Here is a 23,076-nt window from a genome sequence, read left to right as displayed (position 1 = left end):
TATTCTCTTAGTTTTAAGGACATAGTTTCTTGATGTTGCTTTGTTACCCGCTTTTGATAACTTGGATCCTTTCATTTTCTGTAACCAACACCACAGCCTGTGGTTCTTTCTGGTCCTATTTCCCAGGGTTTTGAGGCACCCGGGGTAGATAAAGTCTCCAATTTAGGTTTGTGGATGCCTCTGCAGGCAGGAAGACACTTGGAAAACACTCTGTCTGTAAGCAAGATGTCCTTAAAGAGCCAGCCAAGTTCTGGGATATTCATTGCATTTTTTGAGAGACTGAGAAAGAATAATCATGATCTAGTTGGGTCTAGGCCCCTCTTAGCAACTACAATCCCCTCAGAGTGCCCTTAGATGACTGCTTCATGGTTCCCTGGAATTCTGGGCCTGCTTTAAGCCCGAAATAGCCTATCCAACTGAAACCCTCTCACTAGGATCCTAGGACCCCTTCATAAGATAGGTGTTTTCCTCATTCTCACTCTCACTCAGCTCTGTACAGAGGAAGTAAAACTAGGCTAGCTAGTACCATGAAGCCATTGTTACTGCAAATGCATACAATGAATACTATATAAATCAGTTTTATAATTCAGTTGAGAAATAAGGAAGACATTTTCTCTGGGCTGATATCACATGACTATTCCAAGATACTCCCTTTATTAAGTCATAAAAGTTAGATGTATCTGTTCACAATTAGGGTGGGAGAAGATTGTTTTGAAGTTCACCTTTTTTTTTTTTTTTTTTTTTGAGATGGAGTCTTGCTCTGTCGCCCAGGCTGGAGTGCAGTGGCGTGATCTTGACTTACTGCAAGCTCCGCCTTCCGGGTTCACGCCATTCTCCTGCCTCAGCCTCCCCGGCAGCTGGGACTACAGGCGCCCGCCACCACGCCCAGCTAATTTTTTTGTATTTTTAGTAGAGGCGGGGTTTCACCGTGTTAGCCAGGATGGTCTCAATCTCCTGACCTTGTGATCCGCCCACCTCAGCCTCCCAAAGTGCTAGGATCACAGGCGTGAGCCACCACGCCCGGCCGGCGAAGCTCACAGTTTCCTAAATCAGGAATGCAGAACTAAAGAGTTGTACCAAGAAGGGAATAGCAGAGGGGTCAGGGATCTCGTTCCCCACTCCTAATCTAGAGCTTTTGGTATCTTGACTGCAAAGGCAATTTACATGTCATTTAAGAGAATGACATTTTAACGTTCTTCTATACTTCTATTAATACCTATCCAAATACTTCTGAAGACCCATCTCCTGTCTTCTCCACACTTTGTAACTAGTTCTCCCCACCATTTTATTCCATAATTGCAACTTTAAACCCCGCAGAATGTAGCAGAGTCCACAAAGATGCCTTGTACTGGGCTGAATAGTATCCCAGAAAACATCATGTCTACCCATGTATTAGTCTGTTTTCATGCTGCTGATAAAGACATACCTGAGACTGGGTAATTTATAAAGAAAAAGAGGTTTAATGGACTCACAGTTCCACGTGGCTGGGGAGGCCTCACAATCATGGTGTAAGGTGAAAGACACGTCTTACACGGTGGCAGGGAAGAGAGAATGAGAGCCAAGCAAAAGGGGAAACCCCTTATAAAACCATCAGATCTTGTGAGACTAATTCACTACCATGAGAACAGTATGGGGGAAACCACCTCCATGATTCAATTACCTCCCACCGGGTCCCTCCCACAACACGTGGGAATTCTGGGAGTACAATCAAGATGAGATTGGGGTGGGGACACAGCCAAACCATATCAACCCAGAACCTCAGGTGACCTTATTTGGAAATAGGATCCTTGCAGATATAATTAGTTAAGATGAGGCCAGGGTGGATTAGGGTACAGCCTAAATCCAGTAACTAGTATCCTCATAAGAAGGCCTTGTGAAGACACAAAGATATATGGGGCAGAAGACCACGTGTGGATGGAGACAGGGATCGGAGTCATGTTGCTACAGCCAAGAAACACCAAGGACTGCAGGCAACCAAGGGGCAATGCTGGCTAAGAAGCCAGGAAGGACTCTTCTCTAAAGGTGTCAGATGGAACATGGCCCTGCCCACACCTTAATTTTGGACATCTTAAACTCCAGGACCATGAGAGAATAAAGTTGTTATTTTAAGTCACCCAGTTCCTGGTACTTTGTTTCAGTAGTCCTAGGACATTAAAACATACTTCCGTAAGGGTATCAGCAGCATGACCTACCTCACCTTAGAGGACAGGAGAGCACAGGAATGGCTGACTAACAGAGCAAACCTACGTGTCTTGTTTTTACTTACTGGTGGATCACATTCATTTCTGTGCCTCCTGCCTTTTGCAATGGCATCTGTGCATTTTCTGCTTGGGACTCCGTGCTCTGGACCTGTTAATATACCTGAAGACACACCTGTCCACATTTCTTTCACTAGTGTCCTTTCTTCCCATCCTAGCAAAGCATAATTATGCACATACATTAGAGATGGCAGTTAAGCTTTAGAGTAGTGGTTTTTAAACTTTTTAGTCTCCCCAAAAATATGCATATTCCTCAGTGGTCCACAAACCCCAGGCCAGAGACCACTGCCTATTTGGAAAGTTCAGACATCCTTGAGGATGAGTCCAATCTCTCCTTCTTACCCCTTACTGGTACACCAATTCCATTTCAGCTTGCTTCTGAAGTCCTCCACTGAGCTGAAACAGCATCCATGGGCTGACTTGAAGAGAGCTGCTATCCTAAGTCACCCTGGAGAGTCCCATCAGGAAAACACAATGTTAATGGAGAATTAGCCCCAAGTGGGAGGCACAACTCATAACAAATAGGAACAGGTATGGCCCCGCTCAACCATTTGCCTCCCTATTCTGGTACCCCTTTCTCCTTTCCTTTCCCTTATGTCTCCTACCTCCTCTAAATTATCCTTCACACAAAGGTACCATAATAAGCAGCAATGAAATTCAGAGCAAACAAAACAAGTAAGTTATGCGCTGTATTTCAATTCATTGCTAATGTCTTGCCCACAGGCACCCATTTTAAAACGCATCTGTGGTAGAAAACACTCCGCCCCGATATTTGCAAAGATCTTCCTGCAGTGAACAGTCCACCCCGGACTACCACAGAGAATTTTATTGCCTTGTACTCTCTTTTTCTTTTTGAGACGGAGTCTTCACTCTGTCGCCCGGGCTGGAGTGCAGTGGCGTGATCTCAGCTCACTGCAAGCCCCGCCTCCCGGGTTCACCCCATTCTCCTGCCTCAGCCTCCCAAGTAGCTGGGGCTACAGGCGCCTGCCCACCACGCCCGGCTAATTTTTTGTATTTTTAGTAGAGACGGGGTTTCACCATGTTAGCCAGGATGGTCTCAATCTCCTGACCTCGTGATCCGCCTGCCTCGGCCTCCCAAAGTGCTGGGATTACAGGCGTGAGCCACCGCGCCTGGCCTGCCTTGTACTCTTTACTCCTCACCAGATACTTTGACTTAGATGGATAAGGAAAGTTTCTTTTCAGCCAAACTTCATTCCAATCTTAATCCATCAAAGTGATTCTTTAGACCCTCTTTACCTTGGTTCTGCCACTCCAGACACACTCTTCTAATAAAACTGTTATAGACAACAAAAAGTATTAGGCATCTTCTATGTGTAAACATCCTCAGAACATGAGACTGTTTGTGATTGGGAATTTCAAAGTTGTTTCTGAATTTCAGCAACCCTCCCCCAACATCCAGCCCCTAGAGTGCCAATGCCTACCTCCTCCCCTGGAACTGAGGCCCCAACTCTACATCTCCTGCATCGCCTAATAGATGGGGACAAAAAAGAAGAGTGGCCAGCGGGCACCAATGACAAGTGGATGAAATTAGGTCTTAGAATTATACATTTCTGAGGCATATTGATTTTATTCTTGTCACCTGGGGATAAGAATCTACATAAGAGGCAGAGTGGCCGGGTGCAGCAGCATACGCCTGTAATCCCAGCACTTTGGGAGGCTGAGATAGGTGGATCACCTGAGGTTGGGAGTTCAAGACCATCCTAGCCAACATGATGAAACCCTGTCTCTACTGAAAATACAAAAATTAGCTGGGCATGGTGGTGCATGCCTGTAATCCCAGCTACTCGGGAGGTTGAGGCAGGAGAATCGTTTGAACCAGGGAGTTGGAGGTTGCAGCGAGCTGAGGTGGCACCACTGCACTCCAGCCTGGCAACAGAGTAAGACTCTGTCTCAAAAAAAAAAGAGGCCAGGTACAGTGGCTTACACCTGTAATCCCAACACTTTGGGAGGCCGAGGTGGATGGATCTCTTGAGCTCAGGAGTTCAAGGCCAGTCTGGGTAACATGCTAAAACCCCATCTCTACAAAAATACAAAAATCAGCTGGGTATGATGGTGAGTGCCTGTAATCCCAGCTACTCGGGAGGCTGAGGCAGGAGAATCGCTTGAACCAGGGAGTCGGAAGTTGCAGTGAGCCAAGACTGCGCCACTGCACTCCAGCCTGGCAACAGAGCAAGACTCTGTCTAAAAAAAAAAAAGAGGCCGGGTGCAGTGGCTCACACCTGTATTCTCAACACTTTGGGAGGCTGAGGCAGGTGGATCTCTTGAGCTCAGGAGTTCAAGGCCAGTCTGGGTAACAAGCCAAGATCCCATCTCTACAAAAAATATAAAAATTAGCCAGGCGTGATGGCGTATGCCTGTAGTCCCAGCTACTCAGGAGGCTGAGGTGGGAGATCACTTGAGCCTGGAAGGTCAAGGCTGCACTGAGCTGAGGTCATACCACTGCACTCCACCCTGGGTGACAGAGCAAGATTATCTAAAAAAAAAAAAAGAGTCTACGTGAGAAACCAGTCTTCCTAACCACCTGCTTAATTGAGGGAATGAAGGAAATAAATCTATTTAGGGATTTTAAAGACCTCTGCTGTCTTACTGATAGACTTTGCTCCATCTGCAAGAAAAACACAACCTCCTTTTTCAAGTAGAACTTCTCTTTTTTTTTGAGACAGAGTCTCGCTCTGTTGCCCAGGCTGGAGTGTGCAATGGCGCGATCTAGGTTCACTGCAAGCTCCGCCTCCCGGGTTCACACCATTCCCCTGCCTCAGCCTCCCGAGTAGCTGGGACTACAGGCGCCCGCCACCATGCCCGGCTAATTCTTTTCGTGTGTGTGTGTATTTTTAGTAGAGACGGGGTTTCACAGTGTTAGCAAGGATGGTCTCAATCTCCTGACCTCGTGATCCGCCTACCTTCGCCTCCCAAAGTGCTGGGATTTCAGGCGTGAGCCACCAAGCCCGGCTGGGACTTCCCTTTCAAAGCCATCCATCATCTTGTTGCCTTGTTGATTTTTTTAAGTAATGAATATTTATCTTAACTAGGACAACCAATGAATTTGCCATGTAATCAACACTGTCAGGTTCTTACCTATTAACAAGATCTTACTTAAATCTATAAGGCCCTTTAACACCAAGGTCTTTAAGGAGTTTGAACCTTTTAAAAATAATATTTAAATTTATTGTTTCACATTAGTTTGAATAAAGCACAAGCCAAGATGGCTTAAATATCATCTGCAGATGTCCAAGCTTCTTTACAATTACAGGTCATGGGCATCATCAACCTAGTCCTTGACTTGCAGCTAAAAAAGGCAAAAGGTCTGTGTGAAGTGACAGAAGAGCACATCCTACTCATGTCATGAGCAAGGAATCAGCTGAAGAACAGTAACAGTCTTGACATCAGCACTGTAAGAATTATTCTGCAGTAAACTCCAACCCAGAATGGGGAAGAGTACTGAATTCGCTGAGCACATTCTGGACACAATTCTGATCGACTGCAGTCTCATGATCTCTGTTGGAGCAGGTTTCATTCTCCAATTCTCTTTTACAGAACAGCAGAACTCGAGCCTTCATAAACGTGATTAACGGCCTTTCCGCTTCTTCATTTTTCCTCCAGTCACCTTGTTCCTGACACCAATAGCACCCTCTGTGTCATCATTATCTCCAGCATCCTCTCGCGAGCGTTTCTTCTTTTCTCCATGCTCCCTTAACTCCTGCAAGAAAAGAAGAGAGGATGGGATTGAAAATGAATTGCTGGCACTGAAGGTTACCCATTCTAGTCCCCTCTCCTTAAGATCAAGTATCAAGTAACTTGCTGATGCCTGACATTAGCAAAGGAACGAGAGCCAACTCCAAATATACAAAGATGTTAACCTTATTAGTAATCAAAATGTGAACACTAAAATAAGGTTTTATTTTCACATGGCAGATTGGCAAAGACTTAAGAGAAGGGTAATCTCCAGTATTGGCCAAGGTGTAGAAAAATTCACATATACTGTCATTTATAGTGCAATCTGCTATAGCTTTTCTTGGGGCGGGGGGCAATTTGGCATTCTGTATGAATTCAAATTTTAACTGTGTATATCCCTTGGCCCAACATGTCTACTTCTAGGAATTTATTCTAAGGAAGTAAATATGCAAAGCTGTACAAAGTAGGGTGTTTAACACTGTACCAAAGTAGAAAGAAACTGGAAAAAAGCATAAGCATCCATGAATGTAAGTATTTCATACACATGATGGAATTCTTTGTAGCCATTAAGAAACGATCACATGAATCTGTATTTGCTGAAACAGAAAAATGTTAATCCTATATAATTAGATAAAGTCTAATTATGGCTAAAGAAAGAAAAATAGCCAAATGTTATCAATGGTTTTCTGTGGGGAATGGTTTACCTTTTCACTTACTACTTTAATCCTTTCTGTATTTTTTGAATTTTTTTCCCAAGGCACATGTAATACTTTTACAAACAAAAAAATCCCATGTGGACAGAATAAAAACCAAATGTGCACCTCAGCTACTCCAAAAACAAACTATGGGCAAAGTCGCTCCATCCCTCAGACCAGAACTCCAGAAAGCAGGCAGCACTTCCAACGGTTTTCCTCTAGAATCTTCTCATCACCACTATTACTGTTACTACTACTACAGGGTGAGCATCCCTTATCTGAAATGCTTGGGACCAGCAGTGTTTCGGATTTCAGATTTTTTCTAATTCTAGAATATTTGCAGATACATAATGAGCTATCTTGGGGATGGGACTCAACTCTAAACACAAAATTTACTTGTTTCATATATATCTTATATATGAAGGTAATTTTACACAATATTTTTAATTGTCTGAAGGTAATTTTACACAATATTTTTAATATTTTTGTGCATTAAAAACATTTTGACTGTGTCTTGATAGCAACCTGTCACATGAGGTCAGGCATGGAATTTTCCACTTGCAGCAATCCTTTTGGCACTCAAAAAGTTTTGGATCGCTGGGCACAGTGGCTCAAGCCTGTAATCCCAGCACTTTGGGAGGCCGAGGTGGGGGGATTACCTGAGGTCAGAAGTTCAAGACCAGCCTGACCAAAATGGAGAAACCCCATCTCTACTAAAAATACAAAATTAGCTGGGCATGGTGGCACATGCCTGTAATCAGGAGGCTGAGGCAGGAGAATCGCTTGAACCCGGGAGGCGGAGGTTGTGGTGAGCCGAGATTGCACCATTCGCTCCAGCCTGGGCAACAAGAGCAAAACTCCATCTCAAAAAAAAAAAAAAAAAAGAAAAGAAAAAAAAGAAAAGTTTTGGATCTTGGTTTTGGATTTCAAATTTTTGGATTAGGTATGATCAACCCCTACTAGTAACTATGTAGTTTATATTGGCTTCTCTGGTGCTCATAAAACCCCGTAAGGTATTCAGGCAAGTGTTATTCCCAATTTACAGGTGAGAAACTGATTCTGATTCTGAGAAATTAGGCAAATTTCCCAAGCTCACACAGTTCACAGCTGGATCTTCTGACCTCAAGTGTGATGAACTATCTCACCACATGCGACACATGGAACAGTTGCTGTGAATGTGTGAATGTCAGAATGAGGCCAAACCTTGATTCAACCATTTGGTTGTATGGTCTAATGCAAATTACCTACCATGTCTGCACCTTAGTTTGCTCATCTTAAATTTGGAATAAAATAATACCCAGCTTCTGCAGTCTAGTATGAGGGTTAATAATAAAGTGGCACACAGTTAACATTGTTTGCACAGACACTGGTGAGAAAAAAAAGATGCATACCATTCGGGCAAACCTTTGGGCTTCAGCGACGCGTTCTGTCAGCATCATAACCTCATCATCCTGTGTTGGAAAACCTGGTAGTTTCTTCCCAATTAAGTGTTCTATGCGCTGGAAGAGTTCCACATCATACCTGAGGAAGGAAAACTGCACAGCTCTGGTTGCCTGGTAACGCAAATGCCTGTCCATTCCCAAACTATTATTATATGATACAACGCAATAGGAACCATAGGTTTAAACAATATCGAACATATTATTTCTTTTCTAAATATGGGTTAAGTGCAATCTCTGTGCGTAGCCCATTAGAAAATCACTCAAGTGAGGCCAGACGTGGTGGCTTGCACCTGTAATCCCAACGCTCTGGGAGGTCAAAGCAGGAGAATCACTTGAGACCAGGAGTTCCAGACCAGCCTGGACAACACAGTGAGATGCCATCTCTATAAAAAATTAAAAATTAGCCAACCGTGGTGGCACGTGCCTGTAATCCCAGCCATTCAGGAGACTGAGGCATGAGGACTACTTGAGCCCAGGAGTTTGAAGCTGCAGTGAGCTATGATCAAGTCACTGCACTCCAGCCTGGGCAACAGAGTGAAACCCTGCTGCTTAAAAAAAGAAAAAGAAACAAAAATCGGCCGGGCAGGTGGCTCGCGCCTGTAATCCCAGCACTATGAAAGGCTAAGGCAGGGGGATCGCTTGAGCTCAGGAGTTCAAGGCCAGCCTGGCCAACATGACAAAACCCTGTCTCTACTAAAAATACTTTTTAAAAAGCCAGGTGTGCTGGCATGCACCTGTGGTCCCAGCTACTTGGGAAGCTATGGTGAGGTAGGAGGATTGCTTGAGCCCAGCAGGTGGAAGGTGCACTTAGCCAAGACTGCACCACTGCACTCCAGCCTAGGCAACAGAGCGAGACAAATAAAAAAAAAAAAAAAGGAAAGGAGGGAGGGAGAAAATCCCTCAAGGTATTTATTCACAGAACAGCCCTGGGTACATACAAATTTGTTTCTTTAAAAAAAAAAATTGGAAATAGTTATTCTAATACTTTCTGAATTGACACAAAGGCAATTGCTCTCCAGCTCTAGGTACCAATCTACATGCCAAATACTATACTAGATCTTTTACATAAATAATCTCCAGTTTTCACCAAAACCCTGCTAGATAGGTCTTATTATTCCCATCTTTCAACTCCTTCATCCTGGTTTTCAGTATGAAAGTGATTAGTGTAGTAAATGGTAGTGTCAGGTTCTCAGCCAGTGGCTCCAAAGTTCTGCTCTTTTCTCTACATTGCTCTGCCCCTAAAGCTGATTTACTTACTGTGTGACAAAAGTAATAGCCTTTCCAGAGCGCCCAGCTCTAGCTGTTCGACCTACTCGATGGATGTAATCCTAAAACAAAAAGGGTAAATAAATTCAAGTTATATAGATTATAAGTTTAAAAAAAACTACGTATGCAAAGTCCTGCTGTAAAACCTTTGAAAGAAAATAGATTCATGTCGTAACATGGAGAAAATAAATGGCCTGGGCAATTTGTTGAGACAAATCTACTTCATCTTTTTTACTCTCCTTGCAGCACAAAATTGATCCAATGCCTTCCCTTCTTTCACAGACAGATAAATCTACAAAGCATATCTACATGGTCGCAGGCTGCACGGTATTTTAAAAAACAGCACTGGATCTTGAGGCAGAGCTGGGTTACAGCTCTGGTCCTTCCCATCTGCCAGTTACACAATTACCTGCAAATCACATAACCTCTCTGAACTTTGGTTTCTATCTAGTGAACAGGAATAGAAATACATGCCCAAATTACAGAGTTGTCATGAAAATCAAATGAGACAGCATCTTGTCTACAGCAGTTAAATACAAAGACAAGACACACACCAGTTCTCATCCAGGGGTGATTCTGTCATACTTAAGGGACACTGGTAATGTCTGGAAATATTTCTGATTATCACAAGTGGAAGAGTGTGTGATGCTGTTATCTACTGGGTAAAGGCCAGGAATGCTACTAGGAATCCTTCAACTCAAAGAACAACCCCTACAACAAAGAATTCGAAAGCTTAACATGTTAATAGTGCCAAGGCTGAGAAACCTTGAGATACACTAAGCACTACAAGCTATGGGCCGGGCGTGGTGGCTCACGCCTGTAATCCCAGCACTTTGAGAGGCCGAGGCGGGCATATCACAAGGTCAGTAGATCAAGACCATCCTGACTAACATGGTGAAACCCCATCTCTACTAAATATACAAAAAATTAGCCGGGCATGGTGGTGGGCGCCTGTAGTCCCAGCTACTCGGGAGGCTGATGCAGGAGAATGGCGTGAACCCAGGAGGCAGAGCATGCAGTGAGCCAAGACTGCACCACTGCACTCCAGACTGGGTGACAGAGTGAGACTCCGCCTCAAAAAAACTATAAGCTGTCATTCTCAAGAAATGACAGTGACAAGATCAGTATGTGGTGCACCAGCCCCTTCTATGAGCATCTAATAACTCTCCTTGGCTACCTCTTTCATATGTACTAATGTTACATACACAGGCCTGTGCAAGATGATGTGAATGAACTAATCAAGAGCTTTCTTGTTTTTTGATACTTAATTAACCAGGAACGAAAAAACTGCTGCAACTAAGGAAAGACAGAAGACACTCCATTAAGAAATACACTTTAGGACTAGAAAGGCAAGTTAGCAATAGGGCTCACCTTGGAATGGGTAGGAATGTCAAAGTTGACAACTACATCTACATGAGGTATGTCCAAACCTCGGCTGGCAACGTCAGTTGCTAGAAGAATGGAACGGGCTTTAGCCTTAAACTTATTAAGGGATCCTAGGCGCTTACTCTGAGGTAATGAAAAAGAAATGTTGGAAAACTTAACATACGTTTTGGAATACAAAACACAAAATAGACAAACACGAGAACAAACAGACATAAATTTTTTAAAGTTTTTTTCCCCCTAAGTTTTGAATGGGGCTCCACAGGTCAAAACAGAAATACGGAAGCAACAAAAAATTTAAAAATATATGATAGAAAATAAGGGTAGTTTGACATGGTAGAAAGGTAACTGGGAAATAATTTATTAACATTTTTAGAGACCAGAGTCATTATTAACACTAGGGCTGAATAAATCAACAGCTTGCAAACCAGACAGCTACATATGAAATATTCTAATAGGAGCCTCTCGCTACCCTGAAAGGAGAAAGTAAGTATCTAGTGCAACACTGCAAAGCCCATAAAATTACAACAATTATGGAAACAGGCATCGGTGCCCTATGTCCTTATTGTACAAACCTACTGTTAGGAGGTTTATCTCGCTCACGCCACCAGTGCATGGCTGATGATGATGATGAATCCTTACCTGACTCATTTGTCCATGGAGGGGGATGGCAGTGAAGCCAAGATTTCGCAGTAGCAAAGCTGTTCTCTGGGTATTATTACAGGTGCTGCAGAATATCATAAAGGAGTTTCCAGCCAATTCATTTAGAATATAAACCAGGTAGGTATCCTAAGTTACAAACCCAAAACAATATATGTCATTGAACCTGGGAGACAGGATTGGAGACCTGGCATATACATGAGGTAAAGACTAAGCCTACAGTCGCTTTTCAATTATCCAGACCTCCAGCTGCCAGCTTTGCATTCCTTAACCAGCATTATCATCTCTGTGAACCACGTATTCCCCACTTAGCCTAAAGGCAGGCAGGAGATCTGTACTCAGCAAACAGGAGAAGTCCTTATATCAAAGCACAAAACCAGGGCTTCATCCTAAGTAAAAGCCATATAATAAGCAGACAAAGGAAAAATTACCTCAAGGATGGGGATGGGAAGGAATTATATGATTACATTATGACCTCATTATTGTGGTTTAATGTGTTGTGAATTCCTGGCATGTCTGGCTTATCGGTGATAATATAAGCACGATACGCACTCTAAAGCAAACAGACAGGATGCCAATCTGCATTACAGCTCTTACCTAACCAAGAGTTGACACATTTTCAGATGCTTTGGTGAAAAGAAGAGGGAGAGGCAGGAATGATCAAAGTAAACATTTTACCTTGAATTTAGAAGGAATAAAAATATAATATTGCTGTAATTTTTCAACTGTCTGGTATTTAGAGGAAACGGCACATTTCACAGGATTCTTTAGAGCTGCTCGCTGAAGTTTTTGCACCTGAAGAAAGAACATCCAGAATAGCACACTGACGCCTAAACACTCTTTATTTATGACATGGTTTGGCTCTGTGTCCCCACCCAAATCTCATGTCAAATTGTAATCCCCACATGTCACGGGAGGGACCTGGTGGGAGGTGATTAGATCATGGAGGTGGTTTTCCCCATTGCGGTTCTCATGATAGTGAGTTCTCACAATTTCTGACGGTTTTAAAGTGTGGCACTGCTCCCACCTCCTGCCGCCATGTAAGACGTGCCTTGCTTCCCCTTCGCCTTCTGCCATAATTGTAAGTTTCCTGAGGCCTCCCCAGCCAGTGGAACTGTGAGTCAATTAAACCTCTTTTCTGTATAAATTACCGAGTCTTAGATAGTTCTTTATAGCAGTGTGAAAACGGACTAAAGCAATTTATTTTTACTTATTGTTATTACTATTTACTTTATGTATCAATTCTCATAAAGAAGAAACAAAAGTCCTAGCAAATTTCACCTTCTTGGTCATGGTGGCAGAGAAGAGGAATGTTTTCCGATCTCGAGGAATCACTTTGAGGATCTTGTCAACCTAAAGCACAAAGAGGAAAAGATGCCAATATGATATTCAAACTGGAAGAGCTGCAAATCCTCTAGGTAGTGAAGGAGGTAGACACTAACAAACTAAATATATCACTGTGAAGATTTGGGACTCGAAAATTCAATTCAGTTCAGCTAAAGTTTACTGAATATTTACTATCTGGATACCCTACCAAATACTATTAAAAAAAATACCTTTCTGAGAAAAGAACAGTTTAAATTAGTAGACCAGAGCTGATTTAAGAGAAAAGTCCAGAAAAAGTATTAATCAACTAAGTAAGCTGGGATTAGTGGGTCATCAAAGAAAATAAAGATATTTCAGGGTGTATGTCAAGGTCTAAATTAAATGAAATGGAAAAGAAAATCCAGTTTTGATATTTCCCATTTCTGGAGTCAGAGTCAGACTATATTCTAAAGATAAAAGGGTGATGAGAAACTGCAATTTGAAGAATATCAAGAATGAAACTGATACTGATGCAATGTTCTACATAAAACAAGTGGGCAATGAACCAAAGTTTGAAACAGGAACGTTGAGATGCTCTAAGAGGAGGAAAGAAATTGAGAGCTCACCTCTGTCTCAAAATCCATATTCAGTATTCGGTCAGCTTCATCCATGACCAAGTATTTGAGAGCTCTCAAGTTGAAACCTTTCGTATTTTCCAAGTGGTCAATCAGTCGACCAGGAGTTGCTACCAAGAAAGGTTGAGGAGAAACAGTGATATTTCAGAACAGGATGAAAAAAAAAAAAACAAAAAAACAAATAAAGTTATCTGCCCCACCCACAGCTCTCCACAAAATTTAACTTAACAAATTAAAAAATTTAACAGGGTTACAAAATCTGTTTCTCAAAGTCTTTCTATGCAACACTGATTGTAGATTTTCTCCAATTCATCACTACCAGTGTCTTTTACCTTTGTCAGTTACTCACCTATTATTATATGTGGTTTTTTTGCAAGGGCCAAAGATTGAGACATTGAATCAATTCCACCTACAATCACAGCTACAGAGAGAAAAAGAACATAGAGATGAGATCCTTAATTTTTCCCACAGTCCACTGAACATCTTTTAAAGCCAATGCCAGATTTCTACTTAGATTTGTTCTTCCCTTACAATTAATACTCTTCCCAAAGCTCAAACATAACACTAGCTCTTTAGGTCAATAAATTACGCTAGCAATACTTTCCTCCATTCTCCTTCCTCCACACTCATTCTTCACTTGTGATGGCAACCTAGGATCCCTTCCCTCTCAGACACTTACCACTCTGCACTCCAATAGAGGACCCCAGGGCTTCAAACTGCTCTGAGATCTGAAAGGCCAGCTCCCGAGTCGGGGTAAGAACTAGGGCAAACAAACGCTGTGGGGTCTCCAGCAGTGCATTTAGAATGGGCAAAGCAAAGGCGCCTGTCTTTCCAGAGCCAGTTTCTGCAAGCCCAATGATATCACGACCTAGAAGAAAAAGAAATTCAACAGCCAAGTAATCTCTTTGCACTATTTCTGTGTTTTCTACAATGACACAATGCTGGGCACAAAGTAGACGCTTAATAAATATCTGATGAACTGGGGAGAGAGGAAAGTTGAATAAACAGAAAAGACATGGTCTCTCTCTTAGATAAGCTCAAAACCCAGTGGTGAGACAGACAAATATACAAATGCATTATAACGTGATAAGAGTTTTAATATACGCCCCTGCAAAATACAGCGAGAACACAAGGAAAAGTAACTACTGCCCAGAAGAGTCAGAAAAGGCTAACAGAGGTGATAAGTGAGTTAAACCTGGAAGTAAGCAAAGAAGGGAAGAAAGGATATTCCTGTAAGAGGAAAGAGAATTAAGGCTTTAGAGAACATAGCATGCTGGCTGGGCATGGTAGCTCACGCCTGTAACCCCAGTATTTTGGGAGGCCAAGCCAGGCAGATCACCTGAGGTTAGGAGTTCGAGACCAGTCTGACCAACAAGGAAAAACCCTGTCTCTACTAAAAATACAAAATTAGCCGGGCATGGTGGTTCATGCCTGTAATCCCAGCTACTCGGAAGGCTGAGGCAGGAGAATTGCTTGAACCCGGGAGGCGGAGGTTGCGGCGGCGGTGAGCGGAGATCGCGCCACTGCACTCCAGCCTGGGCAACAAGAGCGAAACTCCGTCTCAAAAAATAAAAAGAACATAGCATGCATAGTTAGGCTGAGAAGTACAATGTGGCTGGAACACAGAAGTGTTAAGGGAAAAAGAGAGAAGAATGAGGCTAGAGTTTTGATGTTTTCCTATAAGAGAGAATTGAAGGATTTTAAACAGGGAATATCATGATCAATATTACTGTTTAGGAAGATAAACTCTAGACCTGATGGCATAAGGAGGAGCCAAGGAACTTAACAGTGCATGCCAGTTACTGCTCCTTCTGAGGGAAGAATGCTCTAAGTAATTCTTTAAGAACAGGTCACCACTGTTTGTTATCACCACTCAAGCCACAACTCATAAGACTTGGAAATTAACTCCTGAGTCGAGATCACTACCTCCGAGCTGGCTGTAGCCCGTGAGGTAGCTATGCACTACAACAGTGGCCAGTGAGAATGCTCCCTATTAAATCATGACCCCTACAGTTGCTGCCCCTGTTCTGACTGTGTAACTGCTGAGAAGTTTTCTTTACCTAGAAGATAATCCTACAATAAACAAATCCCTTTTCCCTGAAATAACCTGAATATGACTTACAATCGGAAATGACTTAAATGACCAGAACAGGGAAAACAACGGCTTAACTGGGACACTGGATGGAATTCAGGGGAGATATGATGGTGGCCTGAACTGAGGCCAGGGATGAGCACAGGAACAAGATTCAGAAACTACCAAAAGGAAATGTGGGTGACTCACACATTTTTAGTACGGGACACTCAAAAGCCAAAAACTGCGATATAGGCAAGAGAAAAATTAGTCCTGGTGAGGAAAATAAGGACTTTGGTCTCCACACAGGGAACTTGGAACTTAAGATTCCTGTAGTAAACTCAAAGAGATATGTCTAAAAACCAGTTGGACATACTTGTTTAGAGATATGTCTAAAAACCAGTTGGACATACTTGTTTGGAGATATGTCTAAAAACCAGTTGAACATATTTGTTTGGAGCTCAGGAAAAAAGTGGGGGTTAGAACAGACACGGGAGCCATGAGTATCCTACCATTGGTACTTCCTCAGGGGCAGATGCTTCAGAATAATCTATGAGACTGACTTATATATATATGCCCGGTCCCATGCCTGGAAATTCTGATTCAGTAGGTCTTGGCTGGGACCTAGAAATCTCTATTTAAAAAAAAAAAAAAAAAAAAAGCTCCACAGATGATTCTGATGAACACAGACTCACTGATGCAGACAGGGTTTAAGCTTGAGGACTGAATGAGAAATGTTATGTAGTATTTCAGAGTAAGAAAAAAGGGTAAAGACAGAATCACTATTGTAAGGCAAAGGGAAAAGAACCAGAAGAAGAGACTGAGAAAGAACAGCTAGAAAGACAGAAGAAAATGCTGTCTTGAAATTAAGGAGGAAGGCAGCTTCAAGAAAGAAGAGTGATCGGTGGTGTTCAATGTCACTGATCAAGTAGAACAGACCTGTAAAATCCACCTCTTAAACATTAATCAGTTAAACCAGGATCTGCCATGCCAGATCACACAACAGTGTGTGATAAGGTTTGGCTGTGTCCCCACCCAATCTCATCTTGAATCGTACTCCCATAATTTCCACATGTTGTAGGAGGGACCCAGTGGGAGATAATTTGAATCATGGAGGTGGTTTCCCCAATACTGTTCTCATGGTAGTGAATAAATCTCATGAGATCTGATGGTTTTATCAGGGGTTTCTGCTTTTGCATGTCCCTCATTTTCTCTTGCCGCCACCATGTAATAAGTGCCTTTCGCCTCCTGCCATGATTCTGGGGCCTCCCCAGCCACACATAGAACTGTAAGTCCAATTAAACCTCTTTTTCTTCCCAGTCTCGGGTGTGTCTATATCAGCAATGTGAAAAAGGACTAATACACAGTGTATCCTAGTGAATTCTATTCTTTAGCCTTCTTTTCATTAACATCAGTGTTTTCCATTCAAAAGCATATGCACAGATGTGAAATACAAGTCAAACCAGACAATGGACTGATTTTTTTTTTTTTTTTTTTTTTAAGACAGAGTCTTGCTCTGTCGCCCAGGCTGGGGTGCAGTGGCGCGATCTCGGCTCACTGCAAGCTCCGCCTCCCGGGTTCACGCCATTCTCCTGCCTTAGCCTCCCAAGTAGCTGGGACTACAGGCGCCCGTCACCACGCCCGGCTAATTTTTTGTATTTTTAGTAGAGACGGGGTTTCACCGTGTTAGCTGGGATGGTCTCGATCTCCTGATCTCGTGATCCACCCGCCTCGGCCTCCCAAAGTGCTAAGATTACAGGCATGAGCCACCGCGCCCAGCCAATGGACTGATTTTTGAAAGATTACAGACAAATGACAATCCAGAGATAAAATGTCTCACTCATCTACTTATTTTAATGTTCCCAGTGGCAGGGTAGGTAACAATGAATTGCAACAGCATCTACCTATCTGAGAAATAAAGGTCAGTGCAAGCAAATGATTCCCAAAGCTTTTTATTCCTCAACTCCTTGGGGATACTGCCGTCCCAGCCTGTGTAACACAATACACCTTCGGGAACAGCAGGCAGGGGAACTAGGACTTGTCCTTTTTTTGTCAATGGAAATCTTAACATTTCAGAAGAAAGGAGTACATAAGAAAGATTTAGGGAAGTAAAGGAGCTGAAGTCGCTTAGTTCATGAAGCAATAAGCACTTCTCGCTGCCTGCAGCCGAGGCCTGCACTGCTTTCAGTTTTTTGGTAAGTCCCTCACAGCAACCTTCAGTTTGTGAAACTGATATATTTTTCTATGTCATCTCCTTTCTTCATCTCTGAAGAAACCTCTAAGCCTTTTCTGTGTTTATACCTGTAGAGAATATACCAGAATGTATAAACTCCATAAGAGCAGAATAAATTTTGTCATACAGACCTGCCATGTTGCTAGCACTGAACATAAGTGCTTGCTATACGGCAGCCACTAATAAATTGTTTGAAATTCCTTGAGGACAACTCTAAGTGATCTCTGAAACAGACATAAATAGATGGTGTCTCAATGTGTTACCCACGCAGGTCTCAAACTCCTGGTCTCAAGCAATCCCCCACCTCAGCCTCCCAAAGTCCTGGGATTACAAGCATGAACCACCATGCCCATCAAACAACTTTTGATCTCTTGATAGTAACAAACTTTGATGCAGGTCCATTAACAGAGGTTTTTTGAGCTATAAGATTCTATGTTCAAATTCCAGCTCTAGCAATAATTAATTAGGTGACTCTAGCCAAAGGACTTAACTCAATTTCCTCACTAATAAAATAATTATCCCTAACTACCATTCAGCGTTGTTATAAGGTTTAAGAACAGCGGACAATCTGGGCTCAGTAACTTTGCAGAAACTGAAAATGTCATTTGTCCCAAATTCAAATTTAGAATTTATTTTAATCGAATAACAACAGCAACAAAAACAAACATTAAATTATTTGAATCATTTCTATAGATTCAAATGAAGCATTTATAAACTATTCATTAGAATGAGACAAACCCAAGAATAAGGATAAAGACATCATCCGTGGTGATCATTTCTGTCAGTTCCTAGTAATCTTCCACTGACCCCTCCCTATTCTTTTCTGCATCAAATTTAAACTTACGGCTGAAAACATCAGAATAATTTTAGGATTACTGCCAGCTATTTTGACTCCTTCTCACCTACGCTGTAGGGCAAGCTGGGAAAGTTAAAACGCATGAACGCTTCTTGCTATTTGAAAGTAACACTGGGCCGCTGATAGTTCTTTCCCACCACTGGCCTTTATACAGTCCTTATCCTCCAAACTTCTCTGCACAAGTTTGAAGTGTTTACTAATCCCTCCTTGAAACACTTTCCCTTCCCTAATTTGTGTGAAACTATACTCTCATGATTTTCAACGCTCTATTGAATCTTCCAATTTTCCTCTGTCATCTTTGCCAATCTAATCCATTTCCAATCTCAGCTATAACCGCTCTTTGGATACAGTGTCTATATCCGGCTCTGGCCTCTCAATCAAGTTCCAATCCCAGGATTCCAACTGGGTATTTTTTTCCTTTTTTATTGTCCCCCAGTTTTGTTAACTGACAAAAAATTATACTTATGGTATACAATGCAAAGTTTAGATATATGTATACTTTGTGAAGTGATTAAATCAAGCTCATTAACATATCTGTCACCTCACATACTTGTCATTTTTGTGGGGAGAACATTTAAGATCCACTCTCCTAGCAATTTTCAAATACACAAAACATTCACTGTAGTCACCATGCTATTCAATAGATCTTCAGAACTTATCCATCCTGGCTAACTGAAACTGTACCCTGAGCAACATTTCCCCATTCCCCTCCCACAAGGTCAACTCTATCTCATTGATATCCAAAATCAATTACTTCCAACTGAACTCATCTTTCCTGAATTTTTCCCCCTGTTCCCTTTTTGTATCAGTGGTACACCAATAATATGCCCTAAACATACAGCCTAGAAACTTAGATTTTCCCCACCCCTTCCTTGCCTTCCACTTGCTTAACTGGTTGTAAAATCATAATGATTCTTTTCCCAACATTTTCTTTTTCATTCTACCATCACCCTACCCATTATTGATTGCAAAAATCATTACAAAGACCTACTAATTGGTTCCCCAGACTCAGTCTCTTGTTTCTAATGATCTTTCACAGCTATGAGATTAATCTTCCAAGAGTACAACTCTAAATCCTTAATCTCCAAAAATGCCCCACTGCCTATGAAACGAAGACCAAATTCCTTGACCCAGCACTCAAATCCTTCATAATCTGGCCCCAATCACCTTACTAAACTTTTTCACCACTCTGCTAAGTACTTGCAAATCTCCATACATGCCCATGTTTTCCAGATGGCTTTTTTTCATGCTATTCTCTATGCCTAGAAAGTCCTCCCCTCCCATCATATCTGAATGTCTAAATCCTTCTAAATTCAGTCTTCAAGGTTCAGCTCACATGTCTTCCCAACCTCCCCAGCCAAAAACAAAATGAAATAAATCTTCTCTAAACCATCCTAATTAGAAGTAATCTCTTCTCCCTCAGTGCACTCTGAATGTAACTTTCTTAGGTCCCTGTTCAACTTGTAATAAATTCATAATTATCTCTTTAATAGATTATAGACTCTTGGAGAGGACAGACTGTTAACTTCCAGTGCCTTACATTTACAACAAATAGTAACTATTTACGGAAAGAGCAAATGGAATTTTGTAGAGTAAGTCTAACCCCTTTTCCACATGACAGCTCTTCAAATCATTAAATCTTTCAATTATTATCAATAATAATTGCTACATTAATTACTAATGAGTAATAATTATAGCTTACATTAATCACTAATAATATAATAATACAGTAATAGCTACATTAATACTAACAATAATTAGCCACATTACTCCTCTTATAATAATCACTATGATTACATTCACTTTCTCTGAGGATCTTAATAGATTTCAGTTAACTAAGACCTCTGGGCCTCTTTTATCACCCACCCTAATCCTGTAAAGTTGGTACTTTAGGAATCTAAGAGCAGGACTTTACTTCTACTCCTATTAAAGTTCATCCTGTTACAGCTAGATGTGGTGGCTCACACCTGTAATCCCAGCAGTTTGGGAGGCCAAGGCAGGTAGATCATTTGAGGTCAGGAGTTCGAGACCAGCCTGGCCAACATGCTGAAACCCCGTCTCTACTAAAAATACAAAATTAGCTGGGCATGGTGGTGCGCCTGTAATCCGTTACTTGGGAGGCTGAGGCGGAAGAGTTGCTTGAACCTGGGAGGCAGAGGTTGCAGTGAGCCAAGACCGCACCACTGCACTCCAGCCTGGGTGACAGAGCGAAACTCTACCTCAAAAAAAACTCCATCTTAAAAAAAAGATCTCAAAAAGAAAAAAGTTCATCCCATTAGTTTCAGTTCCAGTAGCCATCAATCTGCTTTAACCACTCTTTTACAAATCTGATAAACATGCCTCACAGCAAGAATTCTCAACTCCTCAAGACACACATATGTGTTCCAAGCATCCTTCCTTAAGTGTGCGCCCATTGATGCATAAAGTCTACCAAGATTGTCGTTAATATACTTTAACCTAGGGCTTCCTTAAAGTCAGCATCTGTGGCAGAGAACAAACCCTTTCAGCTATTAAGACAGAAAGTAAGCTCAGTAAAACTGGAGAATGACATTTTCAAATACCATTACCCAAACTTTGTACCTTTAGTGACCATATCCTTATTTCACTTGAAGTATGCAAGCAACAGCTTTCAAAAGGGGTATCTAATTGAGATAACTTTATATTAAATCTGTACGAGGTCATACAACCTACCTTGTAAGGCCAAAGGAATAGCTTCAATCTGGATCTTGGTGGGTTTTGTCCATCCCAACTGGTCACAAGCTTCACACAACACATCTGTCACACCCTTAGAATTCAGAAAAATATACCTTAGCCAAGAACAGCACACCCCTACCTCCCTCCTACTTAACTGACTTTGTCAGAACCATCATGTACAACCATTGTACTTGATTTAAAAGGTATTTACTGTGCATCTCAGAGCCTACTCTTTATACCATGAGACAGTAGCTCAAGACTTAACGAACACTTTCTGCTCACCAAGGCCAAGGCCAAGTGCTTTACATGTATCATCTCATTTAATCGTCACAACAATTTTGCGAGGTAAGTACTTATTACTATCCCCAATTTACAGATGTGGAAAGAGAAACACAGAGAGGTAACAACTTGTCCTCAGTAACAGACTGGGTCAAAATTCAAATCTGGTTGGTTCATCTGACTCCAAAGCTCCAGTTATAAAGAGACCAATTCCCCATATGTATAACCTCCTGGACACATACAAACGTTGCCACACTAAAGTGGCGAATAGGGCAAATTGGGGGGGGGGGTCTCAGGGCCCAGCAGCCCTCCCACCACCCAAACTCAGAGCACGTCCGAAACCCAGCCCTCTGAAATTCCGGGGAAAACCGAAGCTAGGCCCCAAGATGCTTTTGTACACTATCAGAGCGGGATCTAAGGTAACTGGGGTCTCCCTGAGCCTAGCACCAGAGTACATAAAAGAAGCCAGAGTCATCCATTCTCACCAGGTCTTTAAATGTTTTAGTTTCCTCCTCTTCCACAATCGGCTGGGACGCTTCGGTCGGAGAATCGTGTTCCTCGGGTGCCGCCATCTTGTCTGAGGTCTCCGGAAGTGGGTCTACGGCGCGCGGGATGCTGGGAAATGTAGTTTTAGTTCTCCCCGGACGACGCGCTCTGGGCGCCCCCTGCGGGCTTGCCGGGGATTGCGCCCGTCCGCTAGGCGGGTGGGGCCCAGTGAATATGGGCGCGTAGGCTTGCGGAATAGATCCGAGTGCAGAAGGGGCTGATCACCAGGGACTCCAGTTGACCTTTAGGTCCCTTTTAAAGAGCCTTCCCTACGTGTGTCGCCAGTTATGTTCCCCGCTTTTCTAATCATAGAGTTTGGAACGGATTGATATTACAATACTATTTTTTATTATGTCATTACTTTATTCAATGTTGAGAGCCTACCATTTGCTAAGGCTATCCTGGATGCCTAGTGAATAGGACAGCGACCCCTGCCCTCATGAAGAAAAAGAAGACAGACCATAAATAAGCTATCACAGATCATTTCAAATTGTGAAAAGTAGCTGGGTGTGCTCACGCCTGTAACCCCAGCACTGTGGGAGGCCGAGGCGGGCGGATCACTTGAGCCCAGGAGTTCGAGACCAGCCTGGGCAACATGGCGAAACCTCGTGTCTGCAAAAAATACAAAAATCAGTCAGGCATGCATGGTGGCATGCGCCTGTAATCGCAGCTACTCAGGGGGCTGAGGTTGAGGGATCAGTTGACCCCTGAGGTTGAGGCTGCAGTGAGTGGAGATGGTGCTACTGTACTCCAGCCTGTGCAACAGAGTGAAACCCTGTTCACGTAAAAATTACAGAGTAACCTGGGGAGGGTGGGTTGTGGGGTAACTGTGAGACTGGGAAGGCCTCTCTCAGACAGTGATATTTGAGTTAAGACCTCACTGTTGAGCAGGAGAAAACGCTTTAAGATCCCAGGAGATAATTATTCCAGAGTGAGAGAATTCCAAGTACCAAGACCGTGAAGCTACTAAGCCTATTCTGGAAAGCAGCAAATTCAGAGCTGTATGTTGCATGCCCCATGGCCAGCGAGTGCCCTCCTGTGTCCTGTCACTTGGGTCTCA

At 42.5% G+C, this 23,076-nt stretch overlaps 1 protein-coding gene across 1 annotated transcript; it reads right to left on the bottom strand.

Moving 5' to 3' along the window:
- Positions 1-5,421: 5,421 nt before the first annotated feature.
- Positions 5,422-22,295, bottom strand: DDX47 (DEAD-box helicase 47). Its single transcript, XM_054444217.2, has 12 exons — positions 21,956-22,295; positions 21,189-21,282; positions 14,017-14,205; positions 13,687-13,758; positions 13,329-13,447; positions 12,679-12,750; positions 12,076-12,192; positions 11,380-11,526; positions 10,726-10,863; positions 9,346-9,416; positions 8,038-8,167; positions 5,422-5,976 (listed from the first exon to the last, which is right to left on the bottom strand). Exons 1-12 carry the CDS (start codon positions 22,040-22,042, stop codon positions 5,845-5,847), a joined length of 1,368 nt encoding a protein of 455 aa, XP_054300192.1. The 5' UTR covers positions 22,043-22,295; the 3' UTR covers positions 5,422-5,844.
- Between the last annotated feature and the right edge of the window lie 781 nt (positions 22,296-23,076).

Source organism: Pongo pygmaeus, chromosome 10, assembly GCF_028885625.2.
Source record: "Pongo pygmaeus isolate AG05252 chromosome 10, NHGRI_mPonPyg2-v2.0_pri, whole genome shotgun sequence".
Lineage (NCBI taxonomy): Eukaryota > Metazoa > Chordata > Mammalia > Primates > Hominidae > Pongo > Pongo pygmaeus.
The sequence above is the reverse complement of the archived record's forward strand: the minus strand, read 5'-3'. Positions and strand labels throughout refer to the sequence as shown.

Coding starts and splice junctions, on each gene's coding strand:
- DDX47 (XM_054444217.2), bottom strand. CDS start 22,042: ATGGCGGCACCCGAGGAACACGATTCTCCGACCGAAGCGTCCCAGCCG. Junction 13,759..14,016: donor CTCTATTGGAGTGCAGAGTG/GTAAGTGTCTGA, acceptor TTCTCTCTGTAG/CTGTGATTGTAGGTGGAATT. Junction 12,751..13,328: donor ATATGGATTTTGAGACAGAG/GTGAGCTCTCAA, acceptor TTTGTGCTTTAG/GTTGACAAGATCCTCAAAGT.